Source organism: Pollicipes pollicipes, unplaced genomic scaffold (genome assembly GCF_011947565.3).
Source record: "Pollicipes pollicipes isolate AB1234 unplaced genomic scaffold, Ppol_2.1 Scaffold_6686;HRSCAF=7923_pilon_pilon_pilon, whole genome shotgun sequence".
In the NCBI taxonomy this organism is placed as follows: Eukaryota; Metazoa; Arthropoda; class Thecostraca; order Pollicipedomorpha; family Pollicipedidae; genus Pollicipes; species Pollicipes pollicipes.
Window position 1 is genome coordinate 4,616,281 of NW_023596921.1, and position 18,789 is coordinate 4,635,069.

At 61.0% G+C, this 18,789-nt stretch overlaps 1 protein-coding gene across 1 annotated transcript in view; it reads right to left on the bottom strand.

Moving 5' to 3' along the window:
• The window catches only part of LOC119108474 (C-Jun-amino-terminal kinase-interacting protein 4), a gene marked incomplete in the record, with an annotated part of 35,301 nt that overhangs the window by 15,887 nt on the left and 625 nt on the right, over positions 1-18,789 (bottom strand). Inside the window, 21 exon segments of the mRNA XM_037232041.1 lie at positions 387-521; positions 1,018-1,032; positions 1,410-1,581; positions 1,974-2,058; positions 2,921-3,052; positions 4,324-4,480; positions 5,664-5,777; positions 7,046-7,090; positions 10,104-10,313; positions 10,867-11,050; positions 11,570-11,719; positions 12,724-12,846; positions 13,320-13,443; positions 13,821-13,991; positions 14,256-14,330; positions 14,661-14,773; positions 15,191-15,332; positions 15,834-15,890; positions 16,835-16,892; positions 17,135-17,152; positions 18,192-18,245. Of these exon segments, the coding sequence (XP_037087936.1) occupies positions 387-521; positions 1,018-1,032; positions 1,410-1,581; positions 1,974-2,058; positions 2,921-3,052; positions 4,324-4,480; positions 5,664-5,777; positions 7,046-7,090; positions 10,104-10,313; positions 10,867-11,050; positions 11,570-11,719; positions 12,724-12,846; positions 13,320-13,443; positions 13,821-13,991; positions 14,256-14,330; positions 14,661-14,773; positions 15,191-15,332; positions 15,834-15,890; positions 16,835-16,890 (2,260 nt within the window).

Genomic DNA, 18,789 nt, shown 5'->3' on the forward strand with positions numbered 1-18,789 from the left:
AGAACAATACCAATCGGGAGAAAATGCGTGGGAAAAAGGAAAAAAAGCGGAAGAAAACGTCCACCATACTCGTGGAGAATGCTCACCACTTGTCATATGTGCATCCCATCAGCGTTAAGTGAGAAGAAAAATATTTGCCCCCAGTGCTGAATGGGAGCAACATGCTCATTATCCGTGCCGCATTCGATGATGCTTCTCACAATCAACACCCGGGCGGCACACTAGAACTCACTATCAGCACCCGGCGTAACGTCATAACTCACCATCAGCGCCGGGTGGGCGCCATAACTCACCATCAGCAATGGGTGCGGTGCCCTAACTCACCATCAACGCCGGGTGGGGCGCCATAACTCACCATAAGCGCCGGGAGGGACGCCGTAACTCACCGTCGGCATTGAGCGGGACGGAGATGACGACTCCGTTGCCCGTGCCGATCCAGAGTCGGCTTGACGATATGAGAAGCGCGGTGATTCTCACGAAGGAGAATCCCAGCTTCCCAGTGCCTGGAACACCGGACACATCTAGTGATGGGGAGAGAGAGAGAATACTTCCGGTTAGTGCAGGCCCCGGCCAAGGGGCGGACGACGGCCGCACACATCATACATACACACGCCACCACACGCGGCGGAACGGCAGCACCCAGCGGCCCACCGGCCCACGGTCCGGGGACGGGCTCCAGCTCCACACCGCCGCAGCGGACGGGGCAGGGCGGGAAGCGCCCGGCGGACGGACGTTCGTCCGGCATCGGCCGGCTCACCAGGGCAGGGCCGTGCTTCTGACTGACCAGTGCACACCAAGCAGAACTCTTTACGCCTCGCGGTTTTCAGTTGTCTTAAACGCAAACGACATACTCCAGTCCAGATGGTCATAACTTGATGGACTATGCACTAAAACCTATGTCGCTATGATGGGCTATGTCGAGAATACCGTCTGCACAATGCGCGAGGCAGCAGCGAATGGACAAGCAAAAAACAGCGTTGTGCAACCAAGCGGCAACTACACAAAGTTCATACAAACCTCCTGGCACAAGGCCTAGTCCACGGGAAGCGTACGAAAGAGAAAAAGCTCGTGTGAGAACGGGGAGGGCGCGGGCGCAACTAAACGCCAGTCGGACCAACAAGCGAGCGAAGCAACGGCGGCAAGCCAGGCGTTGGCCGGCGCGACCCTGCGGCAGCCGCTCACAGCAAGGGGCGGCCGCCACCGCAGCCCGGGACGGCACGGTACCAAGAGCCGAGGTCGCACCCGAGCCGGGCCGAGCCAAGCCGCGCCGCGCCGACGGCCGATGGGACTGCTCTTCCACATCCCACACACGCACGCCCTCCCGCCAGGCGGGCCAGCTCGGCGGCCATCGGACAGGGTCGCCGCCTACCGCGCGCCACTGGCGACCGCCGGGCGCCAGCCGCACTCACCCAGCATCTTGCTGACATACGGCTCGATGTCCACGTCCTGCAGGTGCTGCTGCGTGTGCGCGTGGTAGAGGCGCAGCGTCGAGTCGAGCCGGATCGACACCCAGACGCCGTCGCCCAGCCAGGCCATCTGGCGCAGCTGCGACTCGCGGCGCGGGTGCGCGTCGAACGACGTCTGCCGGGCGGCAGGGCGGCGGTCACCGGCTGGACACGCGCTGGAGCCGGTGATCGGGCGCGGGAGGGTGTGATCGCGCCACACCGCGGTCACGCCCGCTATAAGGTATGGGGCGCCTGGCGCGGGCAGACGCGTAACGACGGATCTAGGGTAGGAAAACTACGGATCTGAGCTGGAACACACGGACGAAAGTAAACCATGGCGTTCGCATGAGAGTTCCATCACGACCAGGCCTCCAACGTACACTACATACTACGTACACTACTACGCGGATGTCGGAATCTTCCGCTGAACAGTACGGAAACTGCTGGCACCCGCCGTGACGACGGCTGTCCTCAGCCCGAACACCAGCTCTGGGGCCTGCGGCGTGGTCTAGGCAGAGTGGCGCTCACCTGGACCTGCATGGTCTTGGGGTTGATGACGTGCACCCGGTTCCGACAGCCGCACCACACGTTCTCCTGCACCACCGTCATGCACCTGCAGCGGCGGCGGCCGGAGCGGCGGTCAGGCGAGGTCAGCGGCGGAGTCGGGCGGAAGGTGGCAGCGTTGAGCAGCCGGCACCGACGGCGGGGCTGCTCTGGGACCGCGCCTTACCAACGGTCGGCGCCAGCCACCGGTCGGCGACATCAACCGACACCACCAGCGACGCCGCGGGGGGCGAGAGCAGTCGCCAAGACGGCCGGGCCAACGGAAGCCGGCACCAGAGCTGACGTCTGACGGACATCGCACACCACTGCGGTCCGACGCGCCGGGCTGAGCGCCTCCCAGAGCTGCCCGGGGTCTGGTTCTGTCATCCGTACGCGCCGGGCCGGGCTGGGGACCTCCGAGAGCTCCCCGGGGTCTGGTCCTGTCACCCGCACGCGCCGGGTTGGGCTGGGGGCCTTCCAGAGCTGCCCGGGGTCTGGTCCTGTCACCCGCACGCGCCGGGTTGGGCCGGGGGCCTCCCGGAGCTGCCCGGGGTCTGGTCCTGTCACCCACACGCGCCGGGTTGGGCCGGGGGCCTCCCGGAGCTCCCCGGGGTCTGGTCCTGTCACCCACACGCGCCGGGTTGGGCTGGGGGCCTTCCGGAGCTGCCCGGGGTCTGGTCCTGTCACCCGCACGCGCCGGGTTGGGCCGGGGACCTCCCGGAGCTGCCCGGGGTCTGGTCCTGTCACCCGCACGCGCCGGGTTGGGCCGGGGGCCTCCCGGAGCTGCCCCGGGTCTGGTCTTGTCACCCGCACGCGCCGGGTTGGGCCGGGGGCCTCCCGGAGCTGCCCGGGGTCTGGTCCTGTCGCCCACTAGTAAATGTGTGCACGGGTGAGCGTTTGAGGGTGTGGGTGCGCGCGCGCCGGGGCCGCACCTGATGCTGTGCTGCGGCTGGCCGAGGTCCAGCAGGTGGTAGTTGGTCAGGTCCCATTGGCCGTCCTGCCCGCGGTGGAAGATGGCCACCGTACCGTCCGCCAGCGACGCCAGCACACGGCCCTTCACGTGCCTGCAAACACGAGGTGGCGTCAGGGGACGCGACAGGGGCCGGCGCTCCGTCTCCGCCTGGACAAGCTCTGGTCTTCGCCTGAACAGAGCCTTAGTCTCCACGAGAACAGAGCCTCGGTCTCCGCCTGAACAGAGCCTCAGCCTCCGCCTGGACAGAGCCCCGATCTTCGCATGAACAGAGCCTTAGTCTCCGCGAGAACAGAGCCTCGGTCTCCGCCTGAACAGAGCCTCAGTCTCCGCCTGAACAGAGCCTTGGTCTCCGCCATAACAGAGCCTCAGTCTCCGCTTGAACAGAGCCTCGGCCTCCGTCTGAACAGAGCCTCAGCCTCCGCCTGGACAGAGCCCCGATCTTCGCCTGAACAGAGCCTTAGTCTCTGCGAGAAGAGAGCCTCGGTCTCCGCCTGAACAGAGCCTCAGTCTCCGCCTGAACAGAGCCTCGGTCTCCGCCAGAACAGAGCCTCAGTCTCCGCTTGAACAGAGCCTCGGTCTCTGCCTGAACGGGGCATGTCCAATTGACCGCGACAGACAGAGTGAGACAGAGTGAGATGGAGACTGAGACTCTGTCATAAGCTGAGACACCGCCACACAGTCCAGCCGAGACAGCGCGCACATGGGAACGCGCGTCCACTTCAGCGAAACACACGGACCCAAAACACATCGAAGGAATGCATTATGATGTCCGCCAGAGGCGGATACGTAACCGAGAAACCAATCAAGACGAAACAGAAGCATATATATATATATATATATATATATATATATATATATATATATATACATATCTCTCTCTCTCATATATTATATATATATATATATATATATATATATATACATCTCTCTCTCGCTCTCTCTCTCTCTCCTCTCTCTCTCTTCTCTCTCTCTCTCTCTCTCTCCTTCTCTCTCTCTCTCTCTTTATCTCTCTCTTCTCTCTCTCTCTCTCTCTCTCTCTTCTCTCTTCTCTCTCTCTCTCTCTTCTCTCTCTCTCTCTCTCTCTTCTCTCTCTTTCTCTCTCTCTCTCTCCTCTCTCCCTCTCTCTCTCTACCTATATCTATAATCTATATCTATATCTATATCTATATATATATCTATATATATAATCTAGTATATATATATATATATATATATATATATATATATATATATAATATACTCGCGAGAGAACAAATGAAGAAAGTCGTCCGATGATGCTATAATGGAAGTCGTCAATTGTCAGCCGTACTCTCTGGGAAGGGGAAGGGCGAGGAGGGGGAGAGGGGGGGGGGGGCAACTTACACGATACTGAGCACAGAGTCCTTGAGCCGGATGGAGTGTATACAGCGCTTCCACTGCGCCTTGGCCGAGTGGACGTACACGCAGCCGGACTGGGAGCCGAGCCACATGGTGGGCAGCACGCTGGACATCTTCTCCTCCTCCTCGCCGACGCAGGGCTCTGTCGGCAGGGCCGTCCGCACGACTCACACGCACGCTCGCTCCAGTGACGGGGCGGCCGGCCCGCTCCCTTGGCGCCCGTCCCAAGTCAGCGGAAGGCACCGGCGGCTATAGCCGGATGGGACAGACCCAGTCCCGCCAAACATGTGCACTGTGAAAGACAATATTCTCGCGAAGGAGGTCCGTTTACGTTACGCTAGTCTATGTTCACCGGAAGCACGCGTTTATTCCCCACCACTACCGGAGACGGCGAAATTTGTACATAATGCAGGTACCCTTCCGAACCTCGGCTCATTGCCTGTCACAAGTGCTATGATAGGTGTCCCCTACCATCGGCATGCACGACCGGGAGGCGGGCGGGTACAAGGACGGCTGCTCAGAAATACGCTCGCACACGACGATATCGGGAGGACGCTTAAGTCCAATGTCATCAGCACCGACACAACCACCGGCGAGGCGCGGGCTTAGCCGCCGCGTCCTCCGGGCGTAGCGTCCGTGCTCGAGTGAATTCTACAGGTGACGACGCCAGATAATGGACTGTCGACCACGACACCGTCAGGGGTGACGTCACACCGGCGGTGACGTCGCCAGAGTCCAGGACAACCTCGTCGGGGGGTGACACCACGCAGACCCGGTGACGGCGTGGCTCTCTTTCGCGACCGCTCTGTACGGGTGTCACCATATTCGGCGCTGACGCCGCCAGCTAAGCAATGCTGACGATGTTGTCTGAGGCGTCACACCTGCTGGTGACACCGCCATAGCGACTGTCCTTGAGACTGTGTGACGTGATGCCCACCGGTGACGCCGTCAGTGAGGCCGTCCTTGACGATGTCGTCAGTGGGTGAGGTGAGCAGGCTGTGTGTGACATCATACCCACCGGTGCCGCTGTCAGTGGGGTCGTCCTTGATGTCGTGGGTGAGGTGACCACGCTGTGTGTGACGTCATACATACCGGTGACGCCGTCCGTAAGGCTGTCCTTGACGATGTCGTCAGTGAGGTGAGCAGGCTGTGTGTGACGTGATGCCCACCGGTGACGCCGTCAGTGAGGCCGTCCTTGACCACGTCAGTGGGTGGGGTGATCCACGCTGTGTGTGACGTCATACCCACCGGTGACGCCGTCAGTGAGGCCGTCCTTGACGATGTCGTCAGTGAGGTGAGCAGGCTGTGTGTGACGTCATACCCACCAGTGACGCCGTCAGTGAGGCCGTCCTTGACGATGTCGTCAGTAGGTGAGGTGACCAGGCGTCTCTCCGCCTGAGGCTGTTCGGACGCGTCCTCGGAGGGGCGGCTCTCCGCCGCTGCGGACACGGACCGCCCGATAGAAGACAAGGACCACCGCCGACGGACCAGACACGGAGCAAACCGCCCGATGGACCAGGCGCCGAGACAACACGACCAACGTCGACGGACCACGCAACAGCACACACAGACCATCAGCAACGGACCATTACCGCGCGACTACCGCAGGCGAACCGTGCACGCCATACGCGGACCACCACCGACGGACCACACAACATCGGACACGGGCCATTCTCAACGGAACATCCATCAGACACTGACGATGGTAATGATGCTTTGGTGACGATGGTGATGATGCGTTGGGCTTCATGGCGCGCCCAGCCCGCTGCACTCCAGGACCAGCACAGCCCAGCGGGCCACCGTCGGAAGACCACGTATCGCCATACACGGACCAACGACAGCGCAAGACAACAGGGCACATCAGCCGCAGCCAGAGGAAGGGTGGTTTCGTAAGATACGAGCAATGGCTCCAGCCCAGAGAGTCGTCACAGACCACAAACACAGCAAACGGGCAACCGATGACAGGTCACAAACCGCAGCCGCACAGCCAGCCACCACAACCACCGGCAACCGCAACCATCCGAAAGCAAAAGGTTGCGCACGACCCTACTTACCACTGCAACACGGGAAAATGGCCTACACGTCAAGAATCGGTGCAAACATACCAGCAACTCCAGACTACACCCAAAGCAGACGGGCCGCGTACGGAAGACCGAGCAACCGCGACGGCACGAGCGGACCCCACCAGTCGGACTGGCGTCAGATGGCGCGTTAGTCAGGCCCCGGACCAGACGGACGCAGCGGACAGGGAGTGGGGGACACTCAGTGCAGGCCCGACGTTCTGGTACACCGCGGGGCAAATCGCCGGGCAGCACACGTCCTCGGCACCACGGCCACCGACACAGCCGGAAACCAGAGGCGAACCTCATCCTAACCTTGTCTAACCTGCCATTAGCCCAAGCCACATTAGGACGGCTGAAGCCGAGAGCAATGTCCGATGCACAGTATGCCCGAGATCCCGGCATTGTAATGGCTATGCAACGGCAAGGGCAATGCCAAAGCATCATGCGCCGAAAACGCCCGCAAGCGTGCAGCACATTAAACCGGGCGCACAAAGGCCAAGCACGAACCGCAAAAAGGCTCCGTGTTATTTTTCGTGAGTCACGAAGCGAGCCCGTCCAGCTTAGGAAGTCATTAAAGACAATGATGATGGGAGAAGTGTGTAGAATCCATGCTGGATATCATTCCCGGGCGGCACACCACTCACCGTGTTCACCAGTGTTGACCTCCCTTCTGAGGACGGGCCTGATGTCTGCAACAGAGCGCTCCGGTTCACAAGCGACACCACGGCACGCGTCCAAAGCGGTCCTGGGACAGCGCACGACACGGACACCCAGCGAGCGGCCAGCCCAGACGTCGGACTACGCGACAGCAGCACACAGCCCCGCTGTAGCCGGCGTCAGAGCCAGAGAGACAGTCACGGCGAGGGCCGGAGGGACAGTCACGGCGAGGGCCGGAGAGACGGTCACGGCGAGGGCCGGAGAGACGGTCACGGCGAGGGCCGGAGAGACGGTCACGGCGAGGGCCGGAGAGACAGTCACGGCGAGGGCCGGAGAGACAGTCACGGCGAGGGCCGGAGAGACAGTCACGGCGAGGGCCGGAGAGACAGTCACGGCGAGGGCCGAGACGGAGAGACAGTCTCGGCGAGGGCCGGAGAGACTGTCACGGCGAGGGCCGGAGAGACAGTCACGGCGAGGGCCGGAGAGACAGTCACGGCGAGGGCCGGAGAGACAGTCACGGCGAGGGCCGGAGGACAGTCACGGCGAGGGCCGGAGAGACGGTCACGGCGAGGGCCGGAGAGACAGTCACGGCGAGGGCCGGAGAGACAGTCACGGCGGGCCGGAGACAGTCACGGCGAGGGCCGGAGAGACAGTCACGGCGAGGGCCGGAGAGACAGTCACGGCGAGGGCCGGAGAGACAGTCACGGCGAGGGCCGGAGGGACAGTCACGGCGAGGGCCGGAGGGACAGTCACGGCGAGGGCCGGAGGGACAGTCACGGCGAGGGCCGGAGAGACAGTCACGGCGAGGGCCGGAGAGACAGTCACGGCGAGGGCCGGAGGGACAGTCACGGCGAGGGCCGGAGAGACAGTCACGGCGAGGGCCGGAGGACAGTCACGGCGAGGGGCCGGAGAGACAGTCACGGCGAGGGCCGGAGAGACAGTCACGGCGAGGGCCGGAGGGACAGTCACGGCGAGGCCGGAGAGACAGTCACGGCGAGGGGAGAGACAGTCACGCGAGGGCCGGAGAGACAGTCACGGCGAGGGCCGGAGAGACAGTCACGGCGAGGGCCGGAGAGACAGTCACGGCGAGGGCCGGAGAGACAGTCACGGCGAGGGCCGGAGAGACAGTCACGGCGAGGGCCGGAGAGACAGTCACGGCGAGGGCCGGAGAGACAGTCACGGCGAGGGCCGGAGAGAGACAGTCACGGCGGGCCGGAGAGACAGTCACGGCGAGGGCCGGAGGACAGTCACGGCGAGGGCCGGAGAGACAGTCACGGCGGGGCCGGAGACAGTCACGGCGGGGCCGGAGAGACAGTCACGGCGAGGGCCGGAGAGACAGTCACGGCGAGGGCCGGAGAGGACAGTCACGGCGAGGGCCGGAGAGGACAGTCACGGCGAGGGCCGGAGAGACAGTCACGGCGAGGGCCGGAGAGACAGTCACGGCGAGGGCCGGAGAGACAGTCACGGCGAGGGCCGGAGAGACAGTCACGGCGAGGGCCGGAGAGGAGAGACAGTCACGGCGGGGCCGGAGAGACAGTCACGGCGGGCCGGAGAGACAGTCACGGCGAGGGCCGGAGGGACAGTCACGGCGAGGGCCGGAGAGACAGTCACGGCGAGGGCCGGAGAGACAGTCACGGCGAGGGCCGGAGAGACAGTCACGGCGAGGGCCGGAGAGACAGTCACGGCGAGGGCCGGAGAGACAGTCACGGCGAGGGCCGGAGAGACAGTCACGGCGAGGGCCGGAGAGACAGTCACGGCGAGGGCCGGAGAGACAGTCACGGCGAGGGCCGGAGGGACAGTCACGGCGAGGGCCGGAGAGACAGTCACGAGCCGCTGCCGGCGACGGTGGCCGGCGGCTGGTGCGGACGGACCAGCCAAGCTGGAGGCGGGGGAGGGCCCGAGGCTGAAGCTGTGCCGCTGCTGCTGGTGCTACTTGTGCTGCTGTTGCTGATGTGGGTGGGTGCAGCCCCAAAGCCGTCCACGCTAAAGACGTTCGGGCCAAGCCATTATTTTGCTTTCAGAAGAAATCGAAGTTTTCACGGAGTTCCATGCATATTACATCTTAGTTGAAAGAAGGTGACCCGACCCAAAAGCTCACGAATTTTAGTCCTGTTGGAGCGTGCAAGCAATCCAATTAAGAAAGCTACACCTTTCTGTCCCAACAAAGCTTACTCAACTTATCAGTACAAAAGCGTCACTCATAGTTTTTTTTCGGCAACGTAAGTTTTCGTGCTGAGAATAAGCGACTTTAAAGGTAGCGAGAGAATCTGGTTAAACGAAGATACCTGGTACAGCCTAAAATACTCCACGTCCCAGCACTGCCGAATTTTCGCTACTTTTGTAATTCATGGTGCACAGCGACACCATGCACTTCAACGCCGCCGTAATGAAAGTGCCAATGAAGTGCGATTTAGCCTGTCATGGGGCTCATGCTAAACATCAATACATTACAACACCAGGGCCATGTGCAAACCTTGGCGATAAACTACTACATGGATGATATGAGCCCGCAGCGCTGCATAGGTTCAACTCACGAGGGCTGATCTGCAAGTCTCCTACTTTAAGAGTCTGCCAGGACGCAGCTAACGTCAGTTCAAGCATCTTTCCGTACCAAATGTTCACAACTTGTTAAACAAAAGGCATTGTGAAAAGTGTATCGCTTCATGTACACCAGTGCCTCCATTCCAGCAAAGCGGCAAAAGCGCCGTCATCTTAGTCCCCCGCCATATGTGACTGGTACACGTCACGGCTGCCCGGTGCAGCAGGCGCATAGCCCTCCTCGCTGACAACCTGCGGCGCCGCGCACCCACTAGTGTGTTTGAGCACTCCCTGCCCCACACGCTGACTGTCTGGAGAGGCCGGCAACGGGACCCCGTGTCCTGCCAAATCACGGGCGCTCGACCCAGACTCCCGCTGTCCTGTTCACGGCCCGCCAGGTGCCTGCTGACGACCCAGCAGCGCGGACGGACCCAACAGCCCATCTGCCGGGTGTCTGCTGACGGCAGCAGCAGCGCACGCGCGCAGCACTCCGCCCCGGCCACTAACCGTCGAGGTCGCTGACGCCGCTGGGCGGGCCGCTGGCCGGTCCCGTGTCGCCAGTGCCGCAGCTGACTAGCCGTATGGTGGCCAGGCGGCCCTCGGCGCCGGCCGGGTCGGCGGCGTCGGCAGCGTCGGCGCCGGCCGCCGCCGCCGCCGCCTCCTCGGTCGCCAGCCCTGCCAGCTCGCCCACCACGCCGTAGTCGGACTCCTTGGCGCCTGCGCAGGCCGCACCGCCGCTCACCGGACGCCGGGCGCTCACCGAACGCGCTCAACACGACACACGCCAACGACAGACGCGGCGGCAGACGCGGCACCACCCCCACCACCACCATCTCTGCACGAGGTTAGTCCCGTCTCGGGCCGTTCTGCGGCAGCCGAGCCCACATTGACGGATGCAGCGACGCCGGGACGGCCCGCACGTGACTCTCGTGACCAGTCCACAGACGACGACGTGGAACAGAACGCGTGGACAGCTCACCCAGCGAAGACGGGGTACGGCACCCACCGGCTGGACGGCGACCCGAGAGCATGACAAAACGGCAGACGAGGTGTCCTTCTCGCACTGGCCATGTCAGAATCTACCTCACGCAGGCAGACCCTACCACGCCCGGTGCGTCAGCTTCCGCGCGTGCGGCAGAGGGCGAGGAGCAAGCAAAGACGCGAGCAAGCGGACGCAGCTAGCACACAGCGCGCGTGAGCGGGCGGGCGGCACCGGGACCGGAGCGCAGACACGTCCCGCCGGTCTGGCCCAGACAGGAGGCGGCCGTACCTGGCACGCTGGCGATGCAGAGCAGGTGTGACGAGCAGACCGGGAACGACTGCAGCACATCGGCCGGGTTGTTGGCGTCGATCACCGTCACCTTGCTGGCGTTATGCGTGCTCGTGCAGATCCAGACGAGCGACGACAGGTTGCGCTCCGGCGTCTCGCTGGCGGTGCGGATCTCCTGCTGCTCCTGAGGGATGGCCGCGCCCGGTCAGCGCCGCCGACACGGAGGCGGTCTGCCGCTCCTCAGTACAGCGATGCCGCAAAGGAGCCTGCTGCTCCCGAAAACGCCAATGATCGGATCAGGGGGCGATCCTCTGTTAGCGCGGTGGTCAAAGGAGTGAACTTACGCTTCTGGGGGGACGGACAGCGACAACACAGCGCTACCGACATGCCATTTTGCTTACCATGAACTTGCCGGCTAGGGTACGCGACGAACTGTATACTTGTCATCAGCACTAAAACTGTTGCTTTATGCGTTTCGTGACATGCCATGAGAAGGGCTACGGCTAAAGCTTTGATGCGTAAGCGGCGTCTTCTCACGATGAGCCCTCCGTGTTGATGCTTTTGCAAAGGGGATTTGCACCACCACTACGGCAGACCTCTGCCTATCATTCCCTATCGGTCCGGCCCGCCCCTGCCGCCCGCCCCGGTCAGCGGACCACTGACCTGTTTGCCGGCTGACCGCTGACCCTGCCCGCGCCCTGACCTTGAGCTGCCTGCTGAGCCGCTCCACCTCGTCGCCGTCGCCCGGCGAGCCGGGCTCGGCGGTGGCTGAGTAGAACACGGACGCGCCGACCACGCTGCCGCCGTCGCGGGTCCGGCCGCCGCTCAGGTTCACGCCGGCCGCGCACCAGATCTGCGGCGACCACGGCGGTCACGGGAGCCGCGGCCGAACGGCGGCGGAGGCACCACAGCGCACGGGCCCCACAGCCGGGCAGCAGTGGGAGAACGGGGCTTTCGAGTTATGGGGGACTGCGGTAACGGAGAAACGTGACAAGTGTAACAGCTGCCAGACTACAATCCCGCACGAGTAGAGCAAGAGCAGACAATGGAAAGCTAGCAGTAACATACAATATTAATAGTCTTACCTCTCGTGAAACAGACAGGAAATGGAGAGAGATGTGACACTTCGGACACATACCTTTGTCCAAACGAATATCAGTGGTAAATATGCCTCTCTAAGCAACTGAGTTTAAAAAGTCCGCCGTGACCACAGCGCTAATAAAGGACCCCCCCCCCCCCCCCTTCCTCCCAGTCACGATCAAACGCGTTCTCGGGAGCAGCAGGATTCTTTGAGGCATCTCTCCTCGGGAACATCAGACCGTTATTTTAGTTACTTTACTAGACTTACTACTGATATTCGTTTCGATAAAGGCATGCAGCCGAAAAAGCACATCTCTCTCCATCCTCCCGTCTGCTGTACGACGAATCAGACCATTAATACTGTATCATCTATATGCACAATGTTCCTCCTAAATGGAATAAACAACTTGCGTAGCTAGGAAGAAAGGACAATACAAAAAAATGGCGCGACTAGCGAGCTTTTCACGGGGCTGAGATTCTATTTCTGTGAAGATGGCACGACAGACACTGGACTGCACCTAAGGCATCGGTGATGACCGATTAGAGCACCGATCACTGCTAGTCGGAGGTGTGGGAAACACCAGGCACTACTGACACGGAAAACTGACGTTTGCGTCCCACGGAACAACCGACCGATGACACGGAAGGCGTCCGTCAGTGCGGAGGCAGTCTCGGCAGCGGGGTGGGGGTGCGGGGCATCACACCAGCTGGCGGCCGGCCACCCGTCTGGCCGGGAGCGGGACCAGACCAAATCGGGCGTAGCGACGCCCCGCTCACCTTCATGCCCTGCTCCTTCTCCATGAGGGGCCGGCAGTAGACAGGCACGGGCACCGGCACGTGCGAGGACTTGTGACTCTCGCTCTTGCCGGACACGCTGGCGCTGGGCAGCGCGCCGGGGACCTGGCCGGTGCCGGGCAGCGACACCGGTCAGCGGGCGACGCTCGTCGACAGCGCCCGTCGGACACGCCCAGGCACGGGGACGTGGTGTAGAACAGACCCCACGAGCATAGCGGACACCTATGTTATTACCCAAGAACAAACTTGGAAAATCTGTGCGACATTGGCGCTTGAAAACGACCACACACTGAAGAATCCGGATCCAGGTATGGATCATTTCGGAAGAAATGTACCCACATGAACGGTTCCACTCCCAATTCAGAGCAGGGGGCAAATTCATAAGGTCGTTTCACCTTTCACTGAAAATCCAAACGAAAGCAAACTAGCCAACACTAGCCAACATCATCCCTTCGATTCCACGGCGCCTCCTTCACCCTCGTCAGATGTCCCGGACGTCAGAGCCCCCCCCCCCCTCCCTCCCCCACATCGGGCTGGGAGCGCCGCTCAACGCGAGCCGGCTCGGGGCCGCTACTCACCTTGGCGGGCAGCGACCAGCCGTACGCCTGCATGCGGCCGTCGTCCTTCTTGACGTGGGCGCGCACCTGCTTGTACTGCTCGCGCCGCTCGGTGGCGCGCCGCTGCTGCAGCTTCTCCGACGAGCTGGCCGGGCCGGCGGGCAACACCTCGGTCAAGACAAGCGAGCACCGTCTGGGCGTGCCTGATCCCTCTAACAGCAACGTGTCTCTTGTACAGCAATCGGCTCCCTCTAACAAGGCGGCCCTCGCACCCACAACAAAACTCGGCTCCAAACCCAGCCAAACCCCCACAGTACCGGATGGACTGCGGCCACAGATCCTGGCCACGCCACTGCGATTACCCTGGATTATCCTATCCCAATACGATCGACAATCAACACCTTAACCCAATAACTTCCAAGCAAGGGGGGGGGGGAGGGGCATCGAGTCCTCGCCGGCGTGGCACGAGCAGGTGCACGTTTGTCAGTGAACTGGCGCCTCGGCCGGCGAGCCGGCACTCACATGTCCGTGTCGAGGAAGTCGATGCCGCGTCTGCGCTCCTGACCGCCGGCGCGGCGCCGGCTCGGCTCGGCCGGGCTGACCGAGCTCGACGGCGCGTCGTACTGGATGTTGCCGTGTGGCAGCACGCGGCTGGATGGCCGCGGCTCCGAAGAGCTGAACAGGTTACTGAAGCTGCCGGCCGACGTAAGGTCGTCAGGGCGCGCTCATAAACAGGAGCGACACGCGGTCATTAGGGCGTGCTCGTGAACACGTGCCTCCTGAACGCAGACACAGAGCCCATCCACACAGCGGTACACAGCTCGTCAACCATCACGACAATATCGAAGTTACGAAGGCACAAACGACACGGGCTTGGGAAATCCGGTACCATTATCACCAAGCCTTGTTAAAATATTCTTTACAGAGTCCCGCGTGAAATAAGCAGCATGAACTCACAATTTCCAAATGCCCTGTTTGCTCTTCTTGTCCATGTTGGGATCGTTCCTGCTGGCCCGAATCATCTCCGTCCACCTGAAATGAGATTCAAGCACGGCAGAGGTAAGATCGTGATTGAGGTCAGCACATCGATCAGACCGGGGAGACAATGATTCAGCAGGTTCCTCCGATACAGGCCATCAGACGACAATGCGCAGGTAACAAAACCGCGGCTGCATCATGACTTCCGGTGCGTGGTTAACCCAAGACGGAGCCACAGACACGCAATAACACCTCCATGCGCGTGGCACTTCGGCACAGCCCTGCCCTCGCCGAAAGGAACCGCGCGACCGTCCGACCGCGTGGCCGCATGCCCCGGTCTATCCGAGAGCAGTCCGGGGGCGAGAGCCGGCGGCGAGCGCGCACCTGACCGCCTCCTGCAGCTCCATGAAGCGCTCCTTGTATTGGTTACGCTCCATCAGCACGCGCGCCATCTCCACGCGCGTGAACCGCTTGCGCTGCGCCATCGGGATGTCGTCCTGCCGGCCAGCGGACGAAAGGTCAGGTAGGGGTCAGGCTCGGTGGGAGGGGTCAGTCAGGATCGGACCGGGGCGGGTCGGCATAACTCCTGAGTCAGGCAAGGCTGGGATCACATCCCCCGCAGCTCACCGCAGTCCAGGCGCCGCCTGAAGACGGCTACTGGCAACAACAGCTTGAGAGCACGCACATCTGCCCCAGCACCATGCTGAAACCACATAACGCCACCGAGACACCGACGGCGCGCGGGATGCAGACGCTCCAATTGTTCGATTCACATGGAAGACAACAGGCGACACCGCGCACGGCCAACCGGATGGTAAAGCCTCGACGCCGTGCGACGGCAGGTGACGGTCGGCCGTCCGTCGGCGGCCGAGCCAGCCGGCGCCGGGCGCCGCCGGACACCGCCGCCGCCGTACCTCCTCGGTGGTCTCCTTGCTGGCCTTCTCGACCTCTTCCTTGTGGCGCTTCAGCTCATCCTCCAGCTCCTGCACGCGCAGCTGGAGCCGCGAGCGCACGGCCTGCTGCGACTTGACCTCCTCGCGCAGGATCTCCTGCTCCCTGCAGTCACGCCGGCGCCAGCGGCGTCAGGGCGCGCCGCGGTCCGCACGCCCGGTGGCCGCGTCACGCACAGCGAGCACACACGCACACACACACGCACACGCACACGCACACACACACACACACACACACACACGCACGCACGCACGCACGCACGCACGCACGCACGCACGCACGCACGCACAAATGGTTACAGGAGCCGTCACGAAGATCAGGGACGGCCACCACAACGAGCGAGGGCGGCCAGCTGTCACTGAAACGAATCAAACATGCCACAGATCTAAATGCAGATCAACCGACAGGCTTTTTAGGGAAACGTTCCAACAAGGCCACATGCGACCGAAGTCATGTTTTTGTTTGTCATCCCGTCGGGCAAGCCGGACCGTTCACCAAACTCTTCCTGTCGAGTTTGACAGAGAGCTCTAGTCGCTGACAGGGCGCCAGTGGACAGGGACACGGAGCGGGCGGCGTCCGGACAGGCTCGGCATGCACGCCTCTTACCCGGTCAGTTCGTCCACTTTGGCAATAAGGTCGTCTTTGACAATGTTCAGCGCGTTCCTGGGGAGAGACGAGAGGCGTTAGAGGACGGCAGGGCCGAGGGAGAGGGACGCTGCACCACACAGCACGGCACAGGCGGCAGGCAACCCAGCGCCAAACCCGCCCGCAACAGCACACAGCGACAGACCCGGCGAAGGAGGGGTCGTCCATGCGACAGTTCAGGTTACCTGGCGATTGTTTATTAGGCCGGTGTCGGGCTCTCCGTTTATTCTAAGCATGCCTCCCGCCCGCACGGTGCACGCTACAAAGCACTACAGCCCGGTAGGACGAAGCGGTCGACAGAAGCACCTATATACTTCATGTCGCTCTCGAGCGCGGAACATAGCACATGACAAGGGGCAGATCTAAGCGTACTCTGCATCGCGTGTATAAGTTACAAAATATTGAGGTCTCTTTGTATTGTCACATATATGAATTCGTCTCCATCTCATGAGCAGGAAGCAAAGCTGTTCAGCTCTTACAGATGCCCTCGTAAGACATTAGCATGCACACGTTTCGGCCAGATAATCATAGGGCTATCACCAGGTGTCGACTCGTATAAAAGAACCGGACGGTGTTGAGTCCTATAAAGAACAAGTCGTGTAAGGCTTAAAAGATCCGTGACAAAAAATTGGGAGGCACCCAATAAGAGACCAGAGTTTGACAGAGAGGTTAATGGCGGGACATTTAGAAGCCACACATTATTTTCAACACACAACAAAGCTTTTAAACTGCATGTGTCAGCTGCATCCCAACCGTATCTTCCCTTGCTAACGGTATCAACGAAACAAGATGACAACATACTTGGAGAAAACCGGATGCTAAAACGATTGACTGAACACAATCTCTCAGCAGCATATGAACTGGAATGTCTAAAGGTTCCGTGTCCTAAATACCACCATGCACTGGTGGGCATGGACGCAGCGGACACACAGTTTTAAAGCCATCTTTTGTCGGAGCCTTACTTCGTAGCCAAAAGCTCGTTGTTTTCCATGATCAGGTTCTCCACCTCCCGGCCCATACCTGAAAACCGTTCGGAGTCGGTCAGCAAAAGCTCAACGACTTACTAGATGCTCGAAATTACACCACACGGAAAGCACTGTTTAACGTCCATTGCCTGCCGTATGCAGCGAGACAGAAACCCGCCGCGTGGGATCACCGCCAGCCCGTGGAAATTGCCAAGTGATTGCCCAGCTGCCCAAGCTTGGGGACAACACCATCCCAACAATGGAACGTTAGCGATGGAGACAATGAAAAGCACTCACCAAAGAAATTATCGCTGGCTGCAAAAAGCAAAACACGAATTAATCACACCATAAACGCAAGCTTGGTTCACGTTAAAACGGGTAGCAAAAACACACAAAAAAAGACATCGGAGCACCAATCCAGACATGGACAGGGACAAAAAAGACAAATATATTGGAGCAAGCTGCGACATCACTGGGGCGGCACACGGACGCGTCTCCTGCTGAACATCAGTGCGCATAATCATGGTAACCTGCTCACTATGTCCGACCATCACCTATTCGAGGATTATCCCGGTACCTGGAGTCTCGATAAACGTCCATGAGGCATGCAGGCACGCACCACGCGACCACGTACCACTCTGCACGGCAGTAAAAGGACCAAGAACGCGACTTCTTTCAGAAATCAGTGATGTTTTTAAGGCTTCCTTTCCTCATGGAGGCACTCGCGCATCACATTCTTTCTATGGTCATTGTAAAGAAAACTCGTGCCCTTCTTCAGTGACATAGGCCATGCACGAAGAAATAATGAATCGCCGCTCAATGCTGATAGCAGCCAAAACCGAACTAACGACAAAGCAGACCATTCGCCGAAGCCGCACAATTCTGTCGTTTAGACGCCCGCCCATCGCCTGCGGGAGGACGTGGGGCAAACTTGGCGGCTGTCGCGGCGCGCTGCCTCGCCGGGTGGACTGGGTGGATGCCATGCTCCAGTACCTTCATCCGCCGCCAACGTCCACGACGTCGACCACAAGCCGCGAGGACAGCCCGCACAGAGCCCGCCGGGGACAGGAGACCCGCGCACCGCGGCAACAGCGTGCAACCGACCGCGCCCCGGAGGCGGACAGACGCACCGCGTGAGGCCGCTGGTGCAGCTCCACGACGGAGCCCCCCACTAACTGCAGGGCGCAGCGTCCTCCCAAAACAAAGCACGCGCGTGAAAGCGTGAGGGCGTGGATCGAACACAGGCGAGAAGATCGCCAACGGGAGGGAGGGACGAAGGGGACGGGAGGCGAGGGAGCGAGGGACGCACGCAGCGAGGGCGTGTGCACGAGAAAGTCGGGTGCCGTGCTCGTACCATGCTTCTGTGCGGCCGTTGGCGGCAGGCTGGTGCCCTCGTCCTCTTCGGAGTCTGACAGCACGGCGGGGCAAGGTCAGGCCATGCGAGGTCACGAGGAGCCGGCAGTGCGGCCGCGCGGCAGCGACAGAGAGGCAGACGGGCAGCAGTGTGCGGAGAGCCCACCCCAACCGACCAGCCCGTTCCCCGGGCCACGCCAGGAGCCCACTCCTGACGTGGCCCGATCATATTTACAAGGGCCAGCACCATTCATACGGTGCTGAGCTGCGCATGCACGTTGTAGTGCAATGAGATGAGAGAGAGAAACCAACTAGCCCCATTCTTGGCGTGAAACAGGCGGAACACACATAAACAAAACGCTAACAATGCAAGCTTCAGCAGACAGTCGAGTTTCGTTTACATTGTAACACAGAGGCAACTGAATTACAAATAAAATAAAAACCCTACACATATAAACTGAAAAGGTTACGCAAAGGAACTTGAACACGATACTGAGGACTGGGTTTCCAGCCGTAAGAGCGGGGTGAAGCCAGGCAAAGCTGACCGCGTCTCAAGATTCACGCCGCGTTAGCAAACTGCCCTCAGCGCTTGCATCGCC